Below are 18,934 nucleotides of genomic sequence, written 5' to 3'. Positions count from 1 at the left end.
TGTGAAGATGAGTCTCTGAGGACCAAAAGAACCACACTAGTAAATCTAATTAAGGCCCCTTACTACACTGGACCCGTCTGCCGCTGCTTTCTTGCTCCCTTCTCCCACATGCCACAACACTTGTGCCCTGACCATGGGGGCCCAGGTGAGGGGACTGGCAACAGCAGCACCTGGCAGTGAGATGCAGCAGATGGCACGGATGTCACCACTTCCTCCCTCGTGGAAACCTCTGACCGAATGAGAGGGAAGAGGAGGATGAGGAGAGCAGGGTGGATTATGCGCAGGACTAGAAATGGTGGAAGAAAGGGAAGAGGTGCATACTTGGGACAGAATGAAACTAGGGGCAATATGAATAGATGGAGGGGAACAATATGGTGAAGAGAATCTGGAATAAAATTGACAATTTAGATTGAGACTTTTGAGTTTGTTTTTTTTCAATTGAGGTGCGAGGTCACTTCCTGTGGAACACTGAGTTTGGATTGACCTGCGCTTGTTGCGTTTACCTGAAAGTAGAAACTTTCAAATACATGTTAATTCATGTGGCTTTAAACTGATTTGAAATTCTTTTGCAACATTTGCTTTTGAAATTAATAAATATGCTTTTTAAACTTTTGCCCGTTTATCCCTCTGTCCATCCATTTTCTATACTGCTCATCCTTTGAGGATCATGGAGCTGGAGCCAGTCCCAGCAGATATTGGACTGGGATACACCCTTGACGTATCAGAGGATGTAGAGACCAACAATCATTTACACTCACACCTCAGTCAATTTATAGTCTTATTTATACTCTGCATCTGTTTGTATTAATTAGTCATACAACAGTAGTTTTGAGGTGCACTGGTTTGTGTTATTTTTATTTAATGGAAAGGAAGAGATGGAACAAGCTGCTCTCAAGAACAAATCGGTTGAAGAGGAGAATAGACAGCGTGGGGAGTTTGGCTAGTTCTGCACTACACTGTGTGAAAGAGTCGCATATTAAATAGGTGCTCATTATTAATATTCATTTATTTTCTTTTTCATTTCCCTCAAACTACAGGTATTTTACATTTGGTGTTTTGGGATTTTATCAAAGTCTGTGGGTTTAGAGAAATAAAACAAAGACATGCAAGTGGCTCTTAAAGTGCAAAATTATGTAATAGGTCAATTATTTGTTAGTTAATGGCACCCTAAGGTGAACCTGATTGTGTTCACAGGCTGGTAATCTTCTTACTGCAAGTTAATTGTGCAAATATTTGTTTCAAATCCTGCATAATTTCATATTGTTTCCCATCAGCACACATGTGGTCCAGTGCAGGTGTGACTGTAGGTAGTTGTGCTATGCATCGATTATTTATCATTGGGATGAGGCTGCCTTTGTGATTGGCTGTGTGCTCTGGAGGAGGCCGGAGTGGGTGGGGAGCTTTGAGAGCCTCTGCCTGTTTCCCGTTGTGTCTCCGGCTGAAGCCACACTGAGCATCAGCAGCAGCAGCAGCAGCAGCAGCAGCAGGAGGAACAGGAGGAACAGAGAACCTAGAGCTGGAGGAGAGAGGGACAAAGAGCCGAGAGCATCCCAAAGTTTGAGTCTGCAGCTGTTCGTGCTCAACACTCACAAGGACCAGGCTACGAGGAGTCAGGTTTGTAGAATTTTCTTATTTCTGTTTGCAAACACATTGCTTATAGTGCATGCAATATACAAATCTGCCCAGTTTAAGTTAGTCATCTGTACTGGACAAGTGTTTATGTGGGTGAAATATTGTACACTATGTCTTGCATGTCCTTTATTTGCATTTAAGTGTATTGAAAAGTTTCGGACTGCGTCATTAATTCCTGTTCTTTTCGTGATGTCAAACTTTGGAAGTTGTCCTCTCAGTACAGATGCTCTATTCTCTTACTGCCCAGTCTAATGTGCCAAACCTCTATTAGCTGATCACAAGAGTCGTACTGCCAACAAGCTGCAGTAAATGCTTCTGTAGGTTTGGAAATAAACAAGACAAATGCTAGAGATGTTGGATTGTTGAGGAACACATAAAGATGAAAATGTCAGAGCAAACACCCAAGACAAGACAAAATGACTACAACAATTAGATTGTTGCCATATCAACTATTCCTCTTGTGCTATTTCCAGCAAAATATTATAGTATTATATATATCACGGTCATTTATATCTTCTGACTAATGCAATAATTTAGCGAATAATATGGGATCAAAAGCAGAGAATAAAATGACGGTGTAGCTTTTTAACCAAACCTTCTTATTTTTATATATTTAATATCCCAAAAGCACCAGGTTAGCACACAACTGACCAAATAAATTATGACAATGCAGCTCCAGAGTATACCATCCTTGGACTGCTCATAAAAACAATTTTAACCTTCCAGAAGAGAATGTAACCCTTCCTCAATCAAAATGTTGTGTCTTTACTTTGTGATCATCTAAAGTCAATCATAGCATAATAAAAACACAATTACAATGTGGAGGAAAGAGATAATTTTATGTATTTTGCTTATTTGAAAGAAATAGGTTTAAATAAATTTAGTAAAGTTATCTGTAAAGATTTGTAATGCTGCTTTCACTACTTGTAAATGCTTTCAGGATGAACTTTGCAATACAGTTTTATGTTTATGTCGTTTTTAGACAACGACATGTACAGTTACTTTTCTCCGACTGCTGTACAGCTCTGATCGCAGCTGTGCGTATGACATGCATGAGACGCCGCCCGGCTGCTGCAGAGCTGAGCAGATTTCTAGTTTATTCAAAGTTTATTGATCTTAAACGTGTCTCGTGTCCAATTTGTTCCAAATTATAAACCAATTTTACTTCCTTAGTGATTTACCGGCCAAGTTGATAGGATGTTTCCTGAGAAATGCAAAGGACAGAGATTGATTCTTGTTTTATTTGATGTTTCATGGATTAACCATGGTGCTTGGGTAAGGGTTAGATATCACGGACATCCCTACTATCCTCGTACATTCTGTGTGTCCTCAGTGTTTAAGGCTTAGATGATTAAAAAAAATAAAAAACTGCACATTGATACACTGAAATCGTATAAATGTTTGCTTGAGCTAATAGAACCTCTTACTCCCAGTGTAGTGCCTGTAAAGTTAGCCAGCAGGTAACGTTAGCAGCCAGTTGGTGTTTCAATTCAATGACTAATAAGAAAGTATGTGCCCATATTGTTCGCTCCTTGTTTTGATTAATAGCAACTTTCTTGATGGCATGTGAAGATGTGCTGCGTTGTTGTCACTAGTCAGAATTCAGGCAAACCCAACACTCTCTTTAAATTCAATCAAGCTGCACCAATTTTCACACACTCATAAATATCGCTTCCCTAAATGTGCCTGATTTGTTTTTTTTTAACAAGATACATGAAATATTCTCTGGGAAATCAGCGAAAATGTTTTTTCTCGCAATGTTAAAGAAGGTAAAAAAAAATCTGCACCAAAATTTTCATGGAAATACGTTGAGTTTTTTTGTAATCTTGCTTACACACAAACAAACAAACGCACAAACCAAGAAACGAACAGGGCTGAAAACATAACCTCCTTGGCAGGGCTATAAACTGCATGTAAAATCTCTTCCATCCCATAAGGGTCTTAAGAAAGAGACCTCTGTTGGTCCAAAACATATTTTGTATCAACGTGTTTCTATGGCATTAGTCTTGAGCTCTGCAGTATCTGTGTAACAAGAAATAATCACTTCAGTAAAAGTGCACTGAATTACCATGCTGAGATGCTGAGAGGTGTTTTTTTCCCCCCCTGAGCGCCTCACAGCTCATCAGGGTGGGTCAGATGCATACATCCTGAACAGCTAGCAGTACGCAACTGAATTTAATTTAGAACTGTCACTCAGAGTAAGAATCTAATTTCCCCCCATAATGTCCTTTGAATTTCATTTGCTCGTTCAAATTCGCAAACTCTGTAAGCGCTGTGTCGTCAGTTCATTGATCTGAATCTTTGACTCTCATCAGTTTTGTGTAATTTGATCCAGTTTCTGAATAGAGGTGCAGGTTCAGGTCTGTGCTGCTCCGTATCGTTTACCCAACACAGAGCTCTGAAATCTGTGCCAGGCGTTGGATGCACCACTGCCTTGCCGGACTCCTCAATCTGTATTGTCTCACGTTACAGTGACAACTGCTGAATAATTAACTGTCTTGTTGATGGTAATGAGGAGTCAGAGTTTTTTCTTATCTTGAATCTGATGGAGGTCAAGAGGACAGCGCAAAAAAGCAGCCTGAGCGTTCAGATAATAATGTAAAGGAAACCCAAAGTGAAAGAGCAGCTGAACACTCTCAGCTTTAAGGTCCCATATTGTAGAAAGAGAGATGTGTTTTTTTGTTTATACAGCAGCACTATGTACTATTTCAATGCTGTGGAAGTATCAAAACACTCAAGGAGAAAAGCGCCCAGAAGCTGTGCCTTAAAATGGACCGTCAGGACTTCTGTATGTCACAGCTACACAGTCACCGCCCTCAGCCCTGACCCAGACCCGTCAATCAACTTTATCTGATGTTGTTGTTTTAACTTTATTAACAACACGAAGTGGTCGTGCAGCTGCTGAGCTTGCAGACAAAATGTCAGAAAATACTGCAGAATCCCTGGTTTTCTGTGTTTGTATGAACCAGTAGCTTAAGCTTATTTATTCTGAAAATTTGTTTATCAGAATAGAGGCGAATAAAATGGACACAAAAGCCTCGATCTTGAGCTCAAATATAAAACTATACTAGGATCCCTTTTGGTACCAAAACCACAAACATATCTTCCTATGAATATCGAAACTTAGATTAAGCACCTTCAAACAGATGAATGCTCTCATTTACATTGTTTTATTTATTCAACACAGCAGCAAATATATTTAATTTGTATTTTTTTGCCTTTATTTTGGCCTGATGAATGAAGCACTATTAAACTAGTGGCCAACTATTGGGTCAAACCATTGCAAACAACAGAGCTTGTGATTCAGATTTCATATGTCAGGCTAAATTACAATAAAAATCGAAAATATTTCATTCCAAAAATACTCACGGTGAGGGAAACTTGATGTTTGTTAAGGAGCTAACGAACATATAAGGGGCTAACCTCAATAGTCATGAAAATGAGAACATACAATACTCTGGGACTACTTTGCCTTATTGACCACTCTCAGTTTACCACTTCTGATAAATACACAGCGCGCTCTGCTGATGCTGATCGGCAGGAAGCTGTCAGTGTAATCATGTAATGACCTGTAATGAGAGGAGAGTTGTGCAGGAAAGAGAAAACCCCGGTGGGTTGAGCAACAAAGCCGTGCTCACACTCCTGTCAGGATATACAGTATTACATGAAGCACATTAGTGAATCAGGTTCTCCGGCACACAGCTGTCTCACCGTGTCACTGACAATCTCTGTGGTTACGTTCGATATCTTATATCATTTACTCTCCGCTGCTCACCAAGGTTCTCGTTCTATTACATTGTTCGGGCGACGTTTAAAAGCAGCTGAGTGAGGAGGTATAGTCACTGAAGTGCCTTTGCGGCGTCGCTCTGATACATATAATTGAAATTTCATACTGTGGCACGGTTCAGCTCTGAAATGGCTTTTTCATGTGGAACCATGGGACAAGAAATCACCTGTACATTTCTGTGGTACTTCAGTGTATTGCCCCTGAGATATTAACAATGTCATATCAAGCATGATTCAATTTGGCTCTAAATGATGTGGCAACACGGCACATGGGGTCATAAACGTCCCATTTTCTGTCGCTTGAAGAACCACCTCCTGCTCGCGTCAACACAAAACCAGCAGGATGGTGGAACCGAGACTGTGTACTGAAATCCTACATGGCCGCTATCTACCAGACCAAATCCTAACACAGATTTCAGTGCCTCATTTTGGTGCCTGAGCTAAACTGTTAATAGCAAATATGTTGAATTTCAACTTTAGGCACTGATACTATTTTAATCCTATTTATTTAGCACCGGCACCGTTATCCAAAACAACCCAAATGATGCCCAGCTCGAGGTCGATCGGCTGCTGTGGAGACGTCATCATGGATCTTTATCCTTGACAAGAAAGAGAGACACTCCAAGACGTGCGGTTGTGATTTCCATTGAAGATCGCTCAACAAATATTCATCAACCCCATAATCCATTGGCCCTTTGATAACTGACACTGGGCACAGGATTAATCGTCTCTCTGCTCCATCTCAGCTAAAGAAATAGACCCTTAGACCCCAGAGCAGCTCTAAGCAGGAATCTATTAACTCATCTGGAAACACTAAAGAGGGAAAGAGATGAGGCCCATTCACTCTTTGGAATGAAATCTGCTGATGGACCATGAAATAAAGTGCACAGATAAGCTCTCCTTTTCTTTTTGTCCTAAATGTGTTTGGCCTTGACTTTTTTTTTTTGTCTGTGAGGCTTTCGGGGGCCCTGCAGCTTCCCTCTCCTTGCACCCCACTGTAAGCTCAGTAATCAAATCAGCCGAACAGACTTCCTTCACTTCAGTGAGGACCGGTGGTACGTCGGTGTCTCTGTGATGACTTTTCTTTTGTGTGTAATCCGTGCTTAATAGATCAACTGGTGGCTTCTATTTCAGCGGGGATCAGAGCAGTCAGCAGCTCCCTGCCGAGCAGTTCTTTATGCTTCACTGTTTGAATCAGCACATTGTCAAGTATTTAACACTCCTCTGTTTCTTTCAGATTCACTGAGCACTGCACCCTGATATTGTGTTTTCACATTCATGGCTGTAAGCATAATTCTTTTTTCTGTATTGCTGAGTGAAAAGCATTGTTTTACATCCTGACTCATGACATCTCAGGTCATTTTCTTTTACCCTCTACAGCAAAGTTTCTGCCTTTTCTTCCCTTAATGCTGACTCAAAGCCCTGCCACCTTGGCTTTGAGCAAGTGTTGTGTGGGCAGGGCATGTAATATATATATGGCCTTCATCGTGGGCTGGTTGACTGGCTGGCAAAGGCTCTGTTCTGTCCCAGTGGACGTGACAGAACAACTTCCTGATGGAACAAAAGTGCTGTTTTCGGACTTAAGAGTGCTGACATCTCCATATTGCCTTACCCGGCCATACACCTCCTATTTCTATCCTCCCCAAATCTCATCTCTCTTTTTCTTTCTCTCGCCCTCCTGACTTTCTTTTTGTCTCTGGCTCTTACCCCCAGCTGGTCTAATTTATGCCCCCCGGCCGTCTACGTTTCCCGGGTAGTCGCAGACCTCTGCTCTGTCTGAATGCTTGCGTAAATCATAGGGATTATATTTCTGCTCTGCACCTTCCCTCCATGCTTCTATCGTGGCTCTGCCTCCACTTCCTCTCTGCCCTTCTGCTCCTCTTACCTCATCTTTCATCTGACCACCTCGCACCTTGCCACCAGGTTTTTCCATGGTGTTGCGTCATTAGCTGATGTGACAGCAGCACGGGGTCTTTCAAGGTTGAACTATATGGATTGATTGGATGCCCTCTTTCTGTGCATGGTTGCCCTTTTTGTTTCAAATAAAACAAAATAATCCATTTATGATATTACCCACTCATCCATACTTATATCCACTCTCTGGTGACCTGCTGCCAAGCGTGGTCTCGTCTCTTTTCACACTTATCCTATTAATGCCTGGGATTTGTGAATTATAGGATGTAGGTGGATACTATTGTGCTGATATTTATTGAACCTAACTGGTGGTTAGAGAAAGTATGGAGGTGTGGGGATGGCACTTTTAAAAAGGGAGGCAGGGTGAGTATTGTGAGAGATCTTTGGAAGTAATGGTCAGATACAACAGAATTGATTAAGGTGGTGAAAAGGAGACAAAGGTTGTTTCTTTTGCTGCCAGCATCAGTGAGGTACAGACGGCTGGAAGCAAAAATGTGTTCCAGGACTCTGTCGCCTTTGAGTCAGCCCCCAAGGGCTGCATGACCCGAAAAATCCTATTTATCATGACTCATGACATAATAAAAATCGAAAATAGGTTCACTCTGAAAGAATGCATTTGGTAGGAGTCTTTTTTATTGTGTTTTTATGGCTGACAATATTTTCTGTGGCATGGCCACTTTATTGAACAGAGAAAAACCAACACTCACATCTCATTTCTGAGTCTATAGATTTCCACATTATGTCCTTGTTTTAGGTCTCTAGAGTGAGGTGTCCCCATAAACCACCTGCTGTATTTATGTACTGCTCATTATTAGAAATGAATGACAAAATTTGGTGAGAGGTGAGCCTGCAGTAAGGGAGAGACTAGCTGAGTCCTATATTTGGAAGATAATTAATTAATATGTACAAAAACTCATTCGCTTTCACAAAATTCAGCCAATTAGTTTTCAGTGTTCATATACTGTTTCGTGCTGTCATCCCAATATTGTAGACAATTTTAATAGGTTTGATGATTAGCAGAAGATCCAGTTTCTGCACAGGGACACAGGATTGACTCCCATAGAATGTTCTCCCAGCGGCAGTCAGACATACTGGTGCTTCGGGGCTGTCAGGCAGAGTGACACAAACAACCAGGGGAGAAGACGAACCAGATTGGAGACTAAATAGGAGCGAGTCCCCCCCTCCCACACCCTCTGATGTCTTTCGATCGGATCTTGCATGGGTTTTATTTCGGTCCGCCTCGGAACGGGTGACCCTGTCAGGGGGAGAATTTCAGCAGTATCTAAATCAGGCCTTGTTAAAACCCGAAAGCTCGTCTTGTACAAAAATGAATGCTGATCTGGAATCTTGAATACTTTGAATATTGATGCAGGAGTGACCTTGAAGAACTCTAAATATGCTGATAGAGAAAATAGACTGCATGTTCATCTGGGCCTGTGATAAAGTGATAGATTGCAGGACTGGATGATGGAATTGTTCAGCTGCTGTTGAGAATCACAAAGGGCTTGTTTTTGTCCCTTTGCTTCTTTCCCCCTTCATCTGTGCACAACTCCCATTTGTCTTCTTCCTCAATATCTCCATCCCCTGTTCATTCCTGCTGCTTCTCCACACTTTCTAACAGCAGCGGGCCACTTTTTCCTCTTTAGGAACGCCTGACAGAGGGATCCATACTTCAAGCTGATGAGGAGTGAGCAGTGGGGGAAGTATGTGTGTTCATGATGGTGGACAGGCGCTTGAAGCATGCATCGATACAAGACGTATTGTCCTCCCTGTTGTGTCACTGTACCTTTTTGTTTTAAAAGGTCAGCAGTCTTGTTTGTTTGCCACTCTCGCAGCACTGCATCCTCATTTGCATGTTCGCTCAGTAAAAGAACAGGGTGCTCTCTCTCTCTCTCAATGTGTCTTTATATCTGTCGCTCACATACAAATACACACCATTTTGTGCACGAGCCAGTGTGTATGTGGCCAGACGGCAGGCTCTGTCGGTACAGCAGAATATTTAATTACCCAACTTTATCACCATTATTGTAGCTACTCACTGTCTGCCAGACTAATTATGACCGGGGCTATCCAAGGAGCCGGCTGGTCGACTGCACAGACACGACTCCACAGACACTTTGTCTCTCTCGGATGCTAAGAATACCTGTAATGTATTGGTCTGCATATTTGCTCACGTGCATACGTACAAACACGTGCGGGTGTGTGTTTCCCTCAGCTGATAGCTGCGCACTCGTGAACCGCAGGTTAAGGGGCACATGTTAAAGTAAGATAAGGTTTGCTATTTGGACAACATTTGTTGTCGTGCACAGCTCAAGGTGACCCGGTCCCCATTGTTCTCATTTGCCACAGACACTCTTCAAATGGCAACTCCCAGAGGTGATGAATGATTCCAGATAAACACCCAGGAGTCACCACGAACAGAAAATCAAACGTATCAATAAGGCTCAGAGATGGATGGTTTCAATGTGTGGCCTCCCACCATCCGCCGATATGTTTGGTAGTTTGTGTGCAGCTCACGTGTGCTGTATGAAAGCTGCATGTTTGTTTCATAAACACTATTACTTCTGATGGGAAGGGGGATACCCACCTGAGCTCGTGCCTCTCATGCAGCAGCTACCCTTTGCATTTGCTTCAGGTCCACTTTATCTTTATAAGGAGCAAATTGAAAAGGGTTAATTCAATTCCCAGCAGGCCGTGGCTGAGACTGGGAACATTAACTGTATCCCTCTCTCTCTCCCTTTTGCCACTTGCCCTCTCTTGCTCTTTTCTCCCCTTCTCTTTGTTTCTGAAGTCTAATTACTTTTAGAGAGTGGCTTTACTCAGGCCATAAATAATGACAAATCAAGCCTGTCTCTGCACCGAACCTTGCGGAGGCTGGGTGTGGTTGGAGGACAGTGGGGGTCTATGGTTCTCCCTTTTGAAAAGATTGTGTGCAGCCTTGCATTAGTGAGAAATCGGTGAGACTGTGGGTATTTTAGCCCTGGCATTGGCATTGGGATTTTCTTTCTCTTATAAATTGCCTCTAAACCATAACACGTGATGTAGATGTACATTGTGTGTTGGTGTGTGTATGTGTGGATTCCTGTGAGAGATAACGATAGGTGGATAGAAGAGGGGGAAAAGTGAGACTGGTCACCGGAGAGGTAACTAAATTACTCCCAGCTTCATTTCATTTACCCTGATGAGTTCTGTCAACATGGCTTGACCGATGACTGTGTGACGAGGAGAGGGCAGTGGTGCAGAGTGTGTGCCTGTGTGTTTCAGTGCATCTCTCCATCTATATGTAGAGATGTATACCGATACCAGCATTGGTCAAATGCCTCCGATTCTGCCGAAAATGCTGGGTCGGCCATCTGCGAGTATGGGAATCTATGTACCGATCAGATACCACGTCATATTATTAGTTCCACCTACATAAAACTGCAATTTTCTTTTTCTGGAAATCACGTCTTCGCCGCTCCAAACCTGCCACTGGCAAGTAATGTTTTTAAAGCAGTGAAGACAAGTTTTCCTGTAGATTTGCGTTAGCCAGAAGAGAAGGTAAAATGTCAACAATTTGGCAATATTTTTTGCTGGAAAGTCCCTCAAGTAAAATGGCGATGTGTACCGTGTGCAAAACTTTCAGTTATGAGCTACTTGAAGGAAGTAATTGTTAGATTGTCCTCTTTTTCAGTTTAGACTTTCAAACTAGATATAAAAGTTCAATGTCTTTCATTCTCTGTATGTATTTGTTTTTCAAAGGGTTTAACCAGAGCCAGACCATTAAATAATGATAGCTATCATCACCTCCATTCAGGGCTAGTAGCACATAGCTGTTGAAAAAAGTTGTATTAGTTGATTTTTTTTTAATGTCCTGGTATCAGATCTGTACTTGATACACAAAGTCCAAGTCAGAATCGGGAAGGGAAAATGGTATCAGAACATTTCTTCTAGCCTATATGTGCTGTATTTGTATGTGCTACACTTAACTACATGTAGTAATGCCTACTTCTATGTGTGTGTGTGTGTCCATGCCATGATTTTCATGTGAATGAGCTGCTACTGTTGCACTTCTGTGTGTGTGTGTGTGCATGTGTGAGAGAGGTGTCCACTTAAGGGCTTTTTGATGAAGACTGACGAGCGTCCGCTTCGCTTCCCTTCATCTCAGGGGTCTGGTCGGTACGTTGAGGAAATGTTCTGGTGGGGAAATGGAGTGGGCGAGAACCAATGCGAGTCGAGCGAGACAAGGCTGATGGACGACAGAATGTCTGTGTGTGTGTGTGTGTGTATGTGTGTGTGTGTCAGTGTGTTTCTGTGTGTGCATGAGTGTGTGAGACTGATGGAGGGTGATGGTGGGAGTGAGACTTAACGAGGAGGAAAATAAGCTGAGCAATCTCTGTCCGTCCTCCCTCTACCTCCCAATGACTTATTCACATACACACACCCACACACACACACTTGCACACATCTTGGGAGCCCACGACTGAACTACCTGACCACTGAGTCAGTCCCCCGTCTCAGTTATGCTGCCATTTGATGATTATAGGTAAGACAGGACCACAAGAGGAGGTTGTGTTGGTGCCTTTTAGCTGCTCATCCCACATTCAAAATGGAAATTATCCCAGTGCGTGGGTTTCAGCAGCAATGTTGTTTTTGCTCTGCTTTTGCTCTCGCTCCCACTTCTGTTTCAAGTATGTTTGTGCGTGTGTGTGAGAGACAGAGAGAGACGGAGAGAGAGAGAGTGGGCAGTTCAGTCTCAACAGGATTAGACTGGTCTATCTGCATATGTACGATTGCTTTCACTTCTGTCAATAGAGCTTTCCCTGTGCAGTGACCATTAGTTGTGAGGAGTTTGGTACTGGTCCTCAGTGTGACAGTGGGAAATACAAGTGTGTGTGTGTGTTCCTGTACTTATATCTTTGTGAGGACCATTCTAAGCATAGACCCTACAGAGTGAGGACATTTTTGGAAAGTAAGGACATTTTGACTGGTCCTCACTTTTTCAATGGGCTGTTTGAGGGTTAAGACTTGGCTTTAAGGTTAGGGTTAGAATTAGGTTAGCGTTAGGGTTAGTCATTGAATTTGGATGGTTAAGGTTATGGTAAGGGAAGGCATCTTGCCAATGAGTGTCTTCACCAAGTTAAAAGTACAAATGTGTGTGTGTGTGTGTGTGTGTGCTCTTGTACAGCTTCTTTGTGAGGACCAGTTTGAGTTTACAACCTACGGAGTGAGGACATTTTGGGAAAGTGAGGACCTTTTGGTCGGATCTCACTTTGTGACCCCCTTTAATGGACTGTTTGGGGGTTAAGGCTTGGTTTTAGGGTTAGGTTTGGGTTAGGGTTAGGCATGAACAACATTAATCTTAATAAGCCGGAGTTTGTGAGTTTTTGTCTGCAGATGCTGATGTTTGACAGTGTCGGTTGTACCAATGTCCTTGAAAACAGTTTCAAGGTTCCTGACCTATTTTGGGGTTTTGCAACTCACATCACTCAGAGGCAAAGACGAGCTAGAAACACACACACACACACACACACACACACACACACACACACACACACACACACACACACACACACACACACACACACACACACACACACACACACACACACACAGAGGGCAGGTCTGTATGTACACATGCAGAAGTGCATATTCATCCACGGTGCGAGTGGAACCTCCCAGGTGTGTCATCCTGCTGCCAGCCTGAGTCTGCTGCACCCCGGAGACACTAGCTGATGAAGTAGCAGATAGAAAACCTCTGAACTGAACACGACACAGAGAGAGAGAGAGAGAGAGAGAGAGGAAGTATTGAAAAGACATTTTGCCACGGTCATGCAGAGGATAGTCGGTCCAGTTCGTGCCAGCAAACCTCTTCTCTCTCCTCTGTACTGCTGCCTGTTTACCACAGGGACCTCTGCTTCATCCATTCATCTTTACCTCCTCTATCCATCTTCCTTACTTCTTTTTTATCTTATTTTCATCTCAATATTTTGATTTACTTGTCCGTCTTTCTTTTTACCTGCATCATCATATATGTTCTCTCTTCATACAGACGATTACTAATTATAAATTCAACCTGCATTAATCTCTGCACCTCTATTCATTATCCCTCCTTCCTGAAAATTTAAAAGCACTTACTATTAATGGCTCCTCCATTTATCTCTCTTTCCCCTCCCTTGTTTTGCATCCTCTTACCTTTGTGTTTTTCTCTTCACCACCACACACAAACACACAGGGCTCTCTCTCCATATCATGTTTGTTTAGCCCAGCCGCTGTTGCATTCAGATGGGTGAGCAGGTGAAATGGTTTGCATATCGTGTTACCTGGATGATTTGAAACCCGGTTTGCCACAGGAGGTGTGATTTTAGATTATTGATGAGGCTCCACAACACTTTGTCTCTCCCTCCGTCACGTGAACAAACAAACAGAGGGGGTCAGCGAGTAAACAAATGGTCCACTGTAACACTGCACTGACAAATGAGGCTGATGTAATGTGGTATCAGTGTTTATAATGATGCATTCATTATTGCTAAAGTGGCTGTAATGACGCCATAATCAGCTGACTAATTGAGTGTCATTACCGGGGGATGCTGGTGCAGTGTTCTCCCTGCACATGGCTAATGTCGCTGTCACTTATTGAGCAGAGGGTCATAAAATCAGATCAAATGATGAAACGTGGAAGGGGTGACTTCATCTTCTCCTTATGGTCGACATTAGAAACCATCAGTCCTGATGGAAAAGTCCTGTAGTTTGATTCTGAAAGACTGTTGACTGAAGTTTAAACACAAATTAAATGCATTTGAGCTTTATTATGAAGTTTTTTTGGACAGTTCTCTCCGTGCTTGTCTTTTTTTAAATGTATTTCATAAAGTGTTAATTCAACACATGGAAATACATTTAAGCAAAACATAACGTAAAATCCCCCTCTCCCTCCCTAAGGTTACAACATTGCATTTCATAGATATTAAAAAACATAACTTTGTATAATAGACATACAGATACTGTATTTACAGTTGCAAACGGATTCACAAGAAATGTAAAAGTTTCCAAAGCTTTCTCAAGTTCATAGTTCTCTAAAAATGTAAGAGAGGCTGTGTGAGCTGATTTCTTCTCCACTGTGTATTTTAACGTACACAGCATACAGACAGATTCTTTAAACCAGCGATCGATAGATGAGCTCTTTAGACAAAAAGAAATGATACCTCACGCTTGTAACGGACATAAATTAAGAGTTAATATCTTCCCCTTGCTGTTTTAACATAAAATCCATTGGGTGCAGATTAAGAACACAAAGTTTTGCTCAAGTAGGGACTAGCACTCACTAAAATCTGGCTTTTGTCTGCAATGGGAATGGATTAAATTGGCTTTCAGTCCAATGATTCAGCAGTAGACACAAGTTCGGCAGTTATGGAAACATGACACCCGGGTGAATGTGTTTATTTGGCGAGAGAGAGCACCTCGGTTTTGGTTGCGTTCATGGTGTTGAAGATGAAGCACTAGGGGAAAAGGTGATGGGAAAGGAGTCAACAACCTGTCATGTTAAATTTGACCAATTAAAACACCCCCATATACCTTCTAATTTTGGTGTAAAAGAGGAATTAAAGATTAAGGATATTTGACAGCTGCCATTGCAACTATTGACTGCTTTTCTAACCAGGTGGCTCTTATGTTTGCAGGTCGTGGTTTAGAGGGAGCGCCAGTGATTCTTCGTCTCAACCAGGAACATCTGTCTGTGATGTCAGCACAACTGGATGAGCTCGGTGAACACATTCTGCATTCAGCGGACTGAAGACTGAACTGCATGAAGCCACTTTTACTTTGTGACTGAAAAAAAAACGTACCTTCTGAGTCATTTTCTACCTCTTGCTGCTTGTCTTGTCAGGAGAGGCAGTTTTCTGAAGAGATCATCCCAAAGGGAAACAGTGAAAGTAACTTATTACAACACCTGACAGCTCTCTGACCTACTTATCATGCTTCAGCGAGCTGGGCTGAAGGAAAAACTTTGCATTTAGCAGTTGCCACCAGGGAAGGTGGTGCACTGTTTTATATTCAGGGCTATTGATCCACTGACCTCCTGATCTAATTAGCCATAAACAAACTGCCAAGCGAATGAACACCTGGTGTTGCCGGCCTCTGCAGACGCTTTAAATAGCCTCGTGAACACTTGTCTCTGGCTCTCAGTTCAGTGACATAACACACACACACAGACAGCTATATGCAACTGGGTGATAAAAGTCCATCTGTACGTCATTAACTCCCTCAGAGAGTGCGATCAGACATGTGTTTGGATTAGCACGAGGCAGTGTGTCCTTTCTACATTGAGTGAAAGGTGAGAGCTGACGTGGCCCTGATAAAAAACAAAAAAAAACTATACCTGCCCGAGGGTGGGCCACTAAAGCTGGATGCCACAGAGCTTGATTAAATCGCTTCCCCGAAATGTGCGACGGTAAAAAATAGTCCATGTTAATTGAAAAGTGCTTGTGTGCATATTCATGTGTGTCTGTCACATTGTCGGAGCAGATTAAGGCTGGGCCTGTCTGGGTCATGTCACTCTGACTGACCTAGATTTAATTAAATAAACTGGCCACCAGAGGAACATGTGCGTCCCCCTGTGATCAGAACACACACACATCTATTACTGGAGTCGTCTTACTTGTTGACAACCTGCTAACTTGGGCTACCTAACTTCATCACCCAACAAACAGGGTCTACAGTATAAAACCTGTAAAGCATCTTTTTTTTATTAAGTCTCGTATTAAGGTCTCCATTTTGGCCTCTCTCGCAGCGCTGCCACTAATGAGCACGTTCCCTTTCTTCTCTGCAACTCCTCCCAACACACCAACCTTCCAGTCAGTGTGTAAACCTTGCCTTCGGGTCCCGTGGAGGATGAACGATGTGCCCACCATTGACTACGAGTTGCTGCTGTCCCCGGCCAGCTCCTCCCTCCCCGGCAGTCCTGGCGGTGGCAGCAGCAGCCCCCCTCTGACACTGGTCGGGGTAGACAATGAGCAGCGCACCGCCTTGGCCTTCGTAGGTCTACTCATGCTTTTCCTGGTCTTCCTGCTGGTCAGGTGCTTCAGGATCCTGCTTGACCCATACAGCCGCATGCCTGCATCATCCTGGACTGACCACAAGGAGGGGCTGGAGAGGGGTCAGTTTGATTATGCACTGGTGTAGGGTGGTGTGTCAACAGGGTGTAGAAGAGGGAATATTTCAAAGTACACAGACACAATCTTTTAGGGCATAGTCTAATTCAGAGATGGTGATGGACGGTGTCGATGCAGGGTATTAAAAATGCTCCATAAGCAGTAGGTTTACCTGATGTTACTGCAGTCTGTGCACTGGTGTAAATATGAGGCTGCTGTACCTTATCCTACCACAACAAGATCGGTCCAACCAGAGCCTCACCCTGCAAGATAAACTCTCACCCAAACCCAGAAATAATAAGCTGCACAGCTGCCTTAACCTGAACTAATGTATGACGCGAACATGCCGCCACATAACGACATCACCTTTAGGGCTAGTTTTTCCAAATTCGACTTGTCAGATCACGACATAGTTTCGAACCTCAAAGCTGCATTTGTGGTGAGAACACGCAGGAAGGACACGGTTTACACTTGAGCAGACGCCCCTTTAAATGAACCACGGTCCATTAAAAAGCCTCCATATGTCGACGTGCTGATCCTGCAGCACAAACCTCACGTGTGTCATGATTTCGGACACTGATCCTCGAGCAGCACCAGACGAGCTCCAGATGCTTTTTAGAGCCCGAGCACGTAGTTTATGTGTCCATAAAACTTTGTCCGTGTATGTTTTGTGTGTTACTGTCACTATAACTGAGAAGCCATATTGAAACTATATAATCTCTTACACTGCAAGTAGAATTTATGTTCATTGGTTGTGTCCTTTGCTTAGTCGGCCTGCCAAATGTGGTGATGAAGCAAACAGCGACTTTTAGGGGAAAAAAAGCTTTATTTTTCTATTCCTGACTCAAGTTTGAGAGTCTCCTTTTTGCTATCTTTCTGTCCTTCTCCTCTCACCATATCGATCCTTAGACCGTGAGTTTTCAGAGGTAGTCGCAAAGCAGGTAGCTTTGCTCCTTTGTGTTTTGTAACTACAGATTTTTCTGACTATCTGCTTTGTTTTTGATACGCTGTGCTGAAATCGGTGAAATGATAAGAATTCCTCCTTCAATTACTCTTCTTTAATTTCCACTGATAGATCGACTGTGTGGAAGTTGAGAATGAAATAAAAACGATTACTACTTCTTCATCATGTGTCACATTTGTCAGCCACAAACACGAGGAGGAAAGGAAAGAAAAACTCAGGCACACAAGTCTTAAAAATATAACCCACAATACTTTATTGCCATTTATGTCATTGGACAAAAAGTGTACAATATGATATGAATCACTCTGATCTTACAGACTGCCGTTCCGTTTCTTTGGTTTTTATTTTGCACAAATCTTGATCATATTAAAAGATATCTCATGAAGGCTGACTGATTTATTAATCCTGGAGTAGTAGATGTGCGACCGTGATGATTGTCGTATCAGACTTTGGTATGAACATGTTTCAGGGCTGTGCTGAACATTCCAACTACTGAAACTTCAGGCTCCTTGTTTTCAAAAGCACGCGATACTTCGATGCAAGCAGATGACGACAGCATTGTTTCAAGTTTGACACTGACGCTGAGATACAGTAAGCACACGCAGCACACTGCCGTTTTCTTTTTTTTTTTTTTAAAACATAGTGGCAAATAAAAGAAAAATTACAAACTGACAATAAAGATACAAAGTATACAAAGGTTCCCAGGTTAGAAAATGGTTATGAGTTATAAACATCGCCTCGACTGTGGGACAGTGCAGCGACCTCGACTGTTAAGAGAAAAAAAAAATTGCGTTTAAGCACGAGACATCCAACATGGAGATGGTTTTGATGAGGTTGTACAGACAGTGTACGATAATAGACTGTGGGAATGTTAATTCTCTTAAAAGTCTGTGTTTCTAATTTCTTTCTTTTTTGACTTGACTGATGCCTGTGGTTTCAAACGATTCAGTCAGTGATGCCCCATTTGCTTATTTGCTGTTTTGCGTCTTTTTTCCCCCCCTCAACAAAACAAAGTCACCAGCACTAAAGGCCTCCAGTCTTGGCTTCACTGTGAGTATTTGGTTTGGCAGCCTTGACATTTCAAAAAAGAAAAGAAAAAAATAAGTCAACATTTCACTTAAAAATATACAATTTAATTTTAAAAGCAAGTTTGATAATATTGTTTTTTTCAGCAATGAGACAATACAAAAGACAGACGAACGACAACAACAAAACCAAGAAATGTCACTTTTGCAATCCAGATTCAAGACTGCACTTTCGTTGCACAGCGTAAGAGATGGTCTTATCTAGCACCTTTTTCCTCTTTGAGAGAAAAACTAATCGTGAGAAATGAAAGATGACCTGACGAATGTGTTTGTTTTTTTTTAAATTTGTGAGGTTTTGTGTTCACCTGTGCGTGCCCTTACACTGTAAAGCACTACCTTTAGTTACAGCTTAGGTAATGTTGACATGTCATGTACCTGTGAGACCGTTACTGTGTTGTAAACGAGGCTCAGACCTCAGACATCAAGCT

At 42.4% G+C, this 18,934-nt stretch overlaps 1 protein-coding gene across 6 annotated transcripts; it reads left to right on the top strand.

Annotated features, from left to right (window-relative positions):
• Nucleotides 1-1,467: 1,467 nt before the first annotated feature.
• Nucleotides 1,468-18,514, top strand: LOC117760021 (cortexin-1-like). 6 transcript variants are annotated; one of them, XM_034582689.1, is made up of 3 exons: nucleotides 1,468-1,614; nucleotides 5,931-6,300; nucleotides 14,988-18,514. In XM_034582689.1, the coding sequence occupies exon 3, from the start codon at nucleotides 16,108-16,110 to the stop codon at nucleotides 16,486-16,488; it is 381 nt and encodes a 126-aa protein (XP_034438580.1). In that variant the 5' UTR covers nucleotides 1,468-1,614; nucleotides 5,931-6,300; nucleotides 14,988-16,107; the 3' UTR covers nucleotides 16,489-18,514. The 6 variants fall into 6 exon arrangements, with proteins under 6 accessions (XP_034438580.1, XP_034438579.1, XP_034438582.1 ...); XM_034582688.1 differs by lacking the exon at nucleotides 5,931-6,300; XM_034582691.1 differs by lacking the exons at nucleotides 1,468-1,614; nucleotides 5,931-6,300 and adding an exon at nucleotides 6,352-9,035.
• Nucleotides 18,515-18,934: the final 420 nt, after the last annotated feature.

The sequence above is a fragment of the Hippoglossus hippoglossus genome, chromosome 4, assembly GCF_009819705.1.
Source record: "Hippoglossus hippoglossus isolate fHipHip1 chromosome 4, fHipHip1.pri, whole genome shotgun sequence".
In the NCBI taxonomy this organism is placed as follows: Eukaryota; Metazoa; Chordata; class Actinopteri; order Pleuronectiformes; family Pleuronectidae; genus Hippoglossus; species Hippoglossus hippoglossus.
This window is presented reverse-complemented; position numbering and strand designations above follow the sequence as displayed.

Excerpts from the sequence above, each read along its gene's own strand:
- LOC117760021 (XM_034582688.1), top strand. The coding sequence starts at position 16,108 with ATGAGCACGTTCCCTTTCTTCTCTGCAACTCCTCCCAACACACCAACC.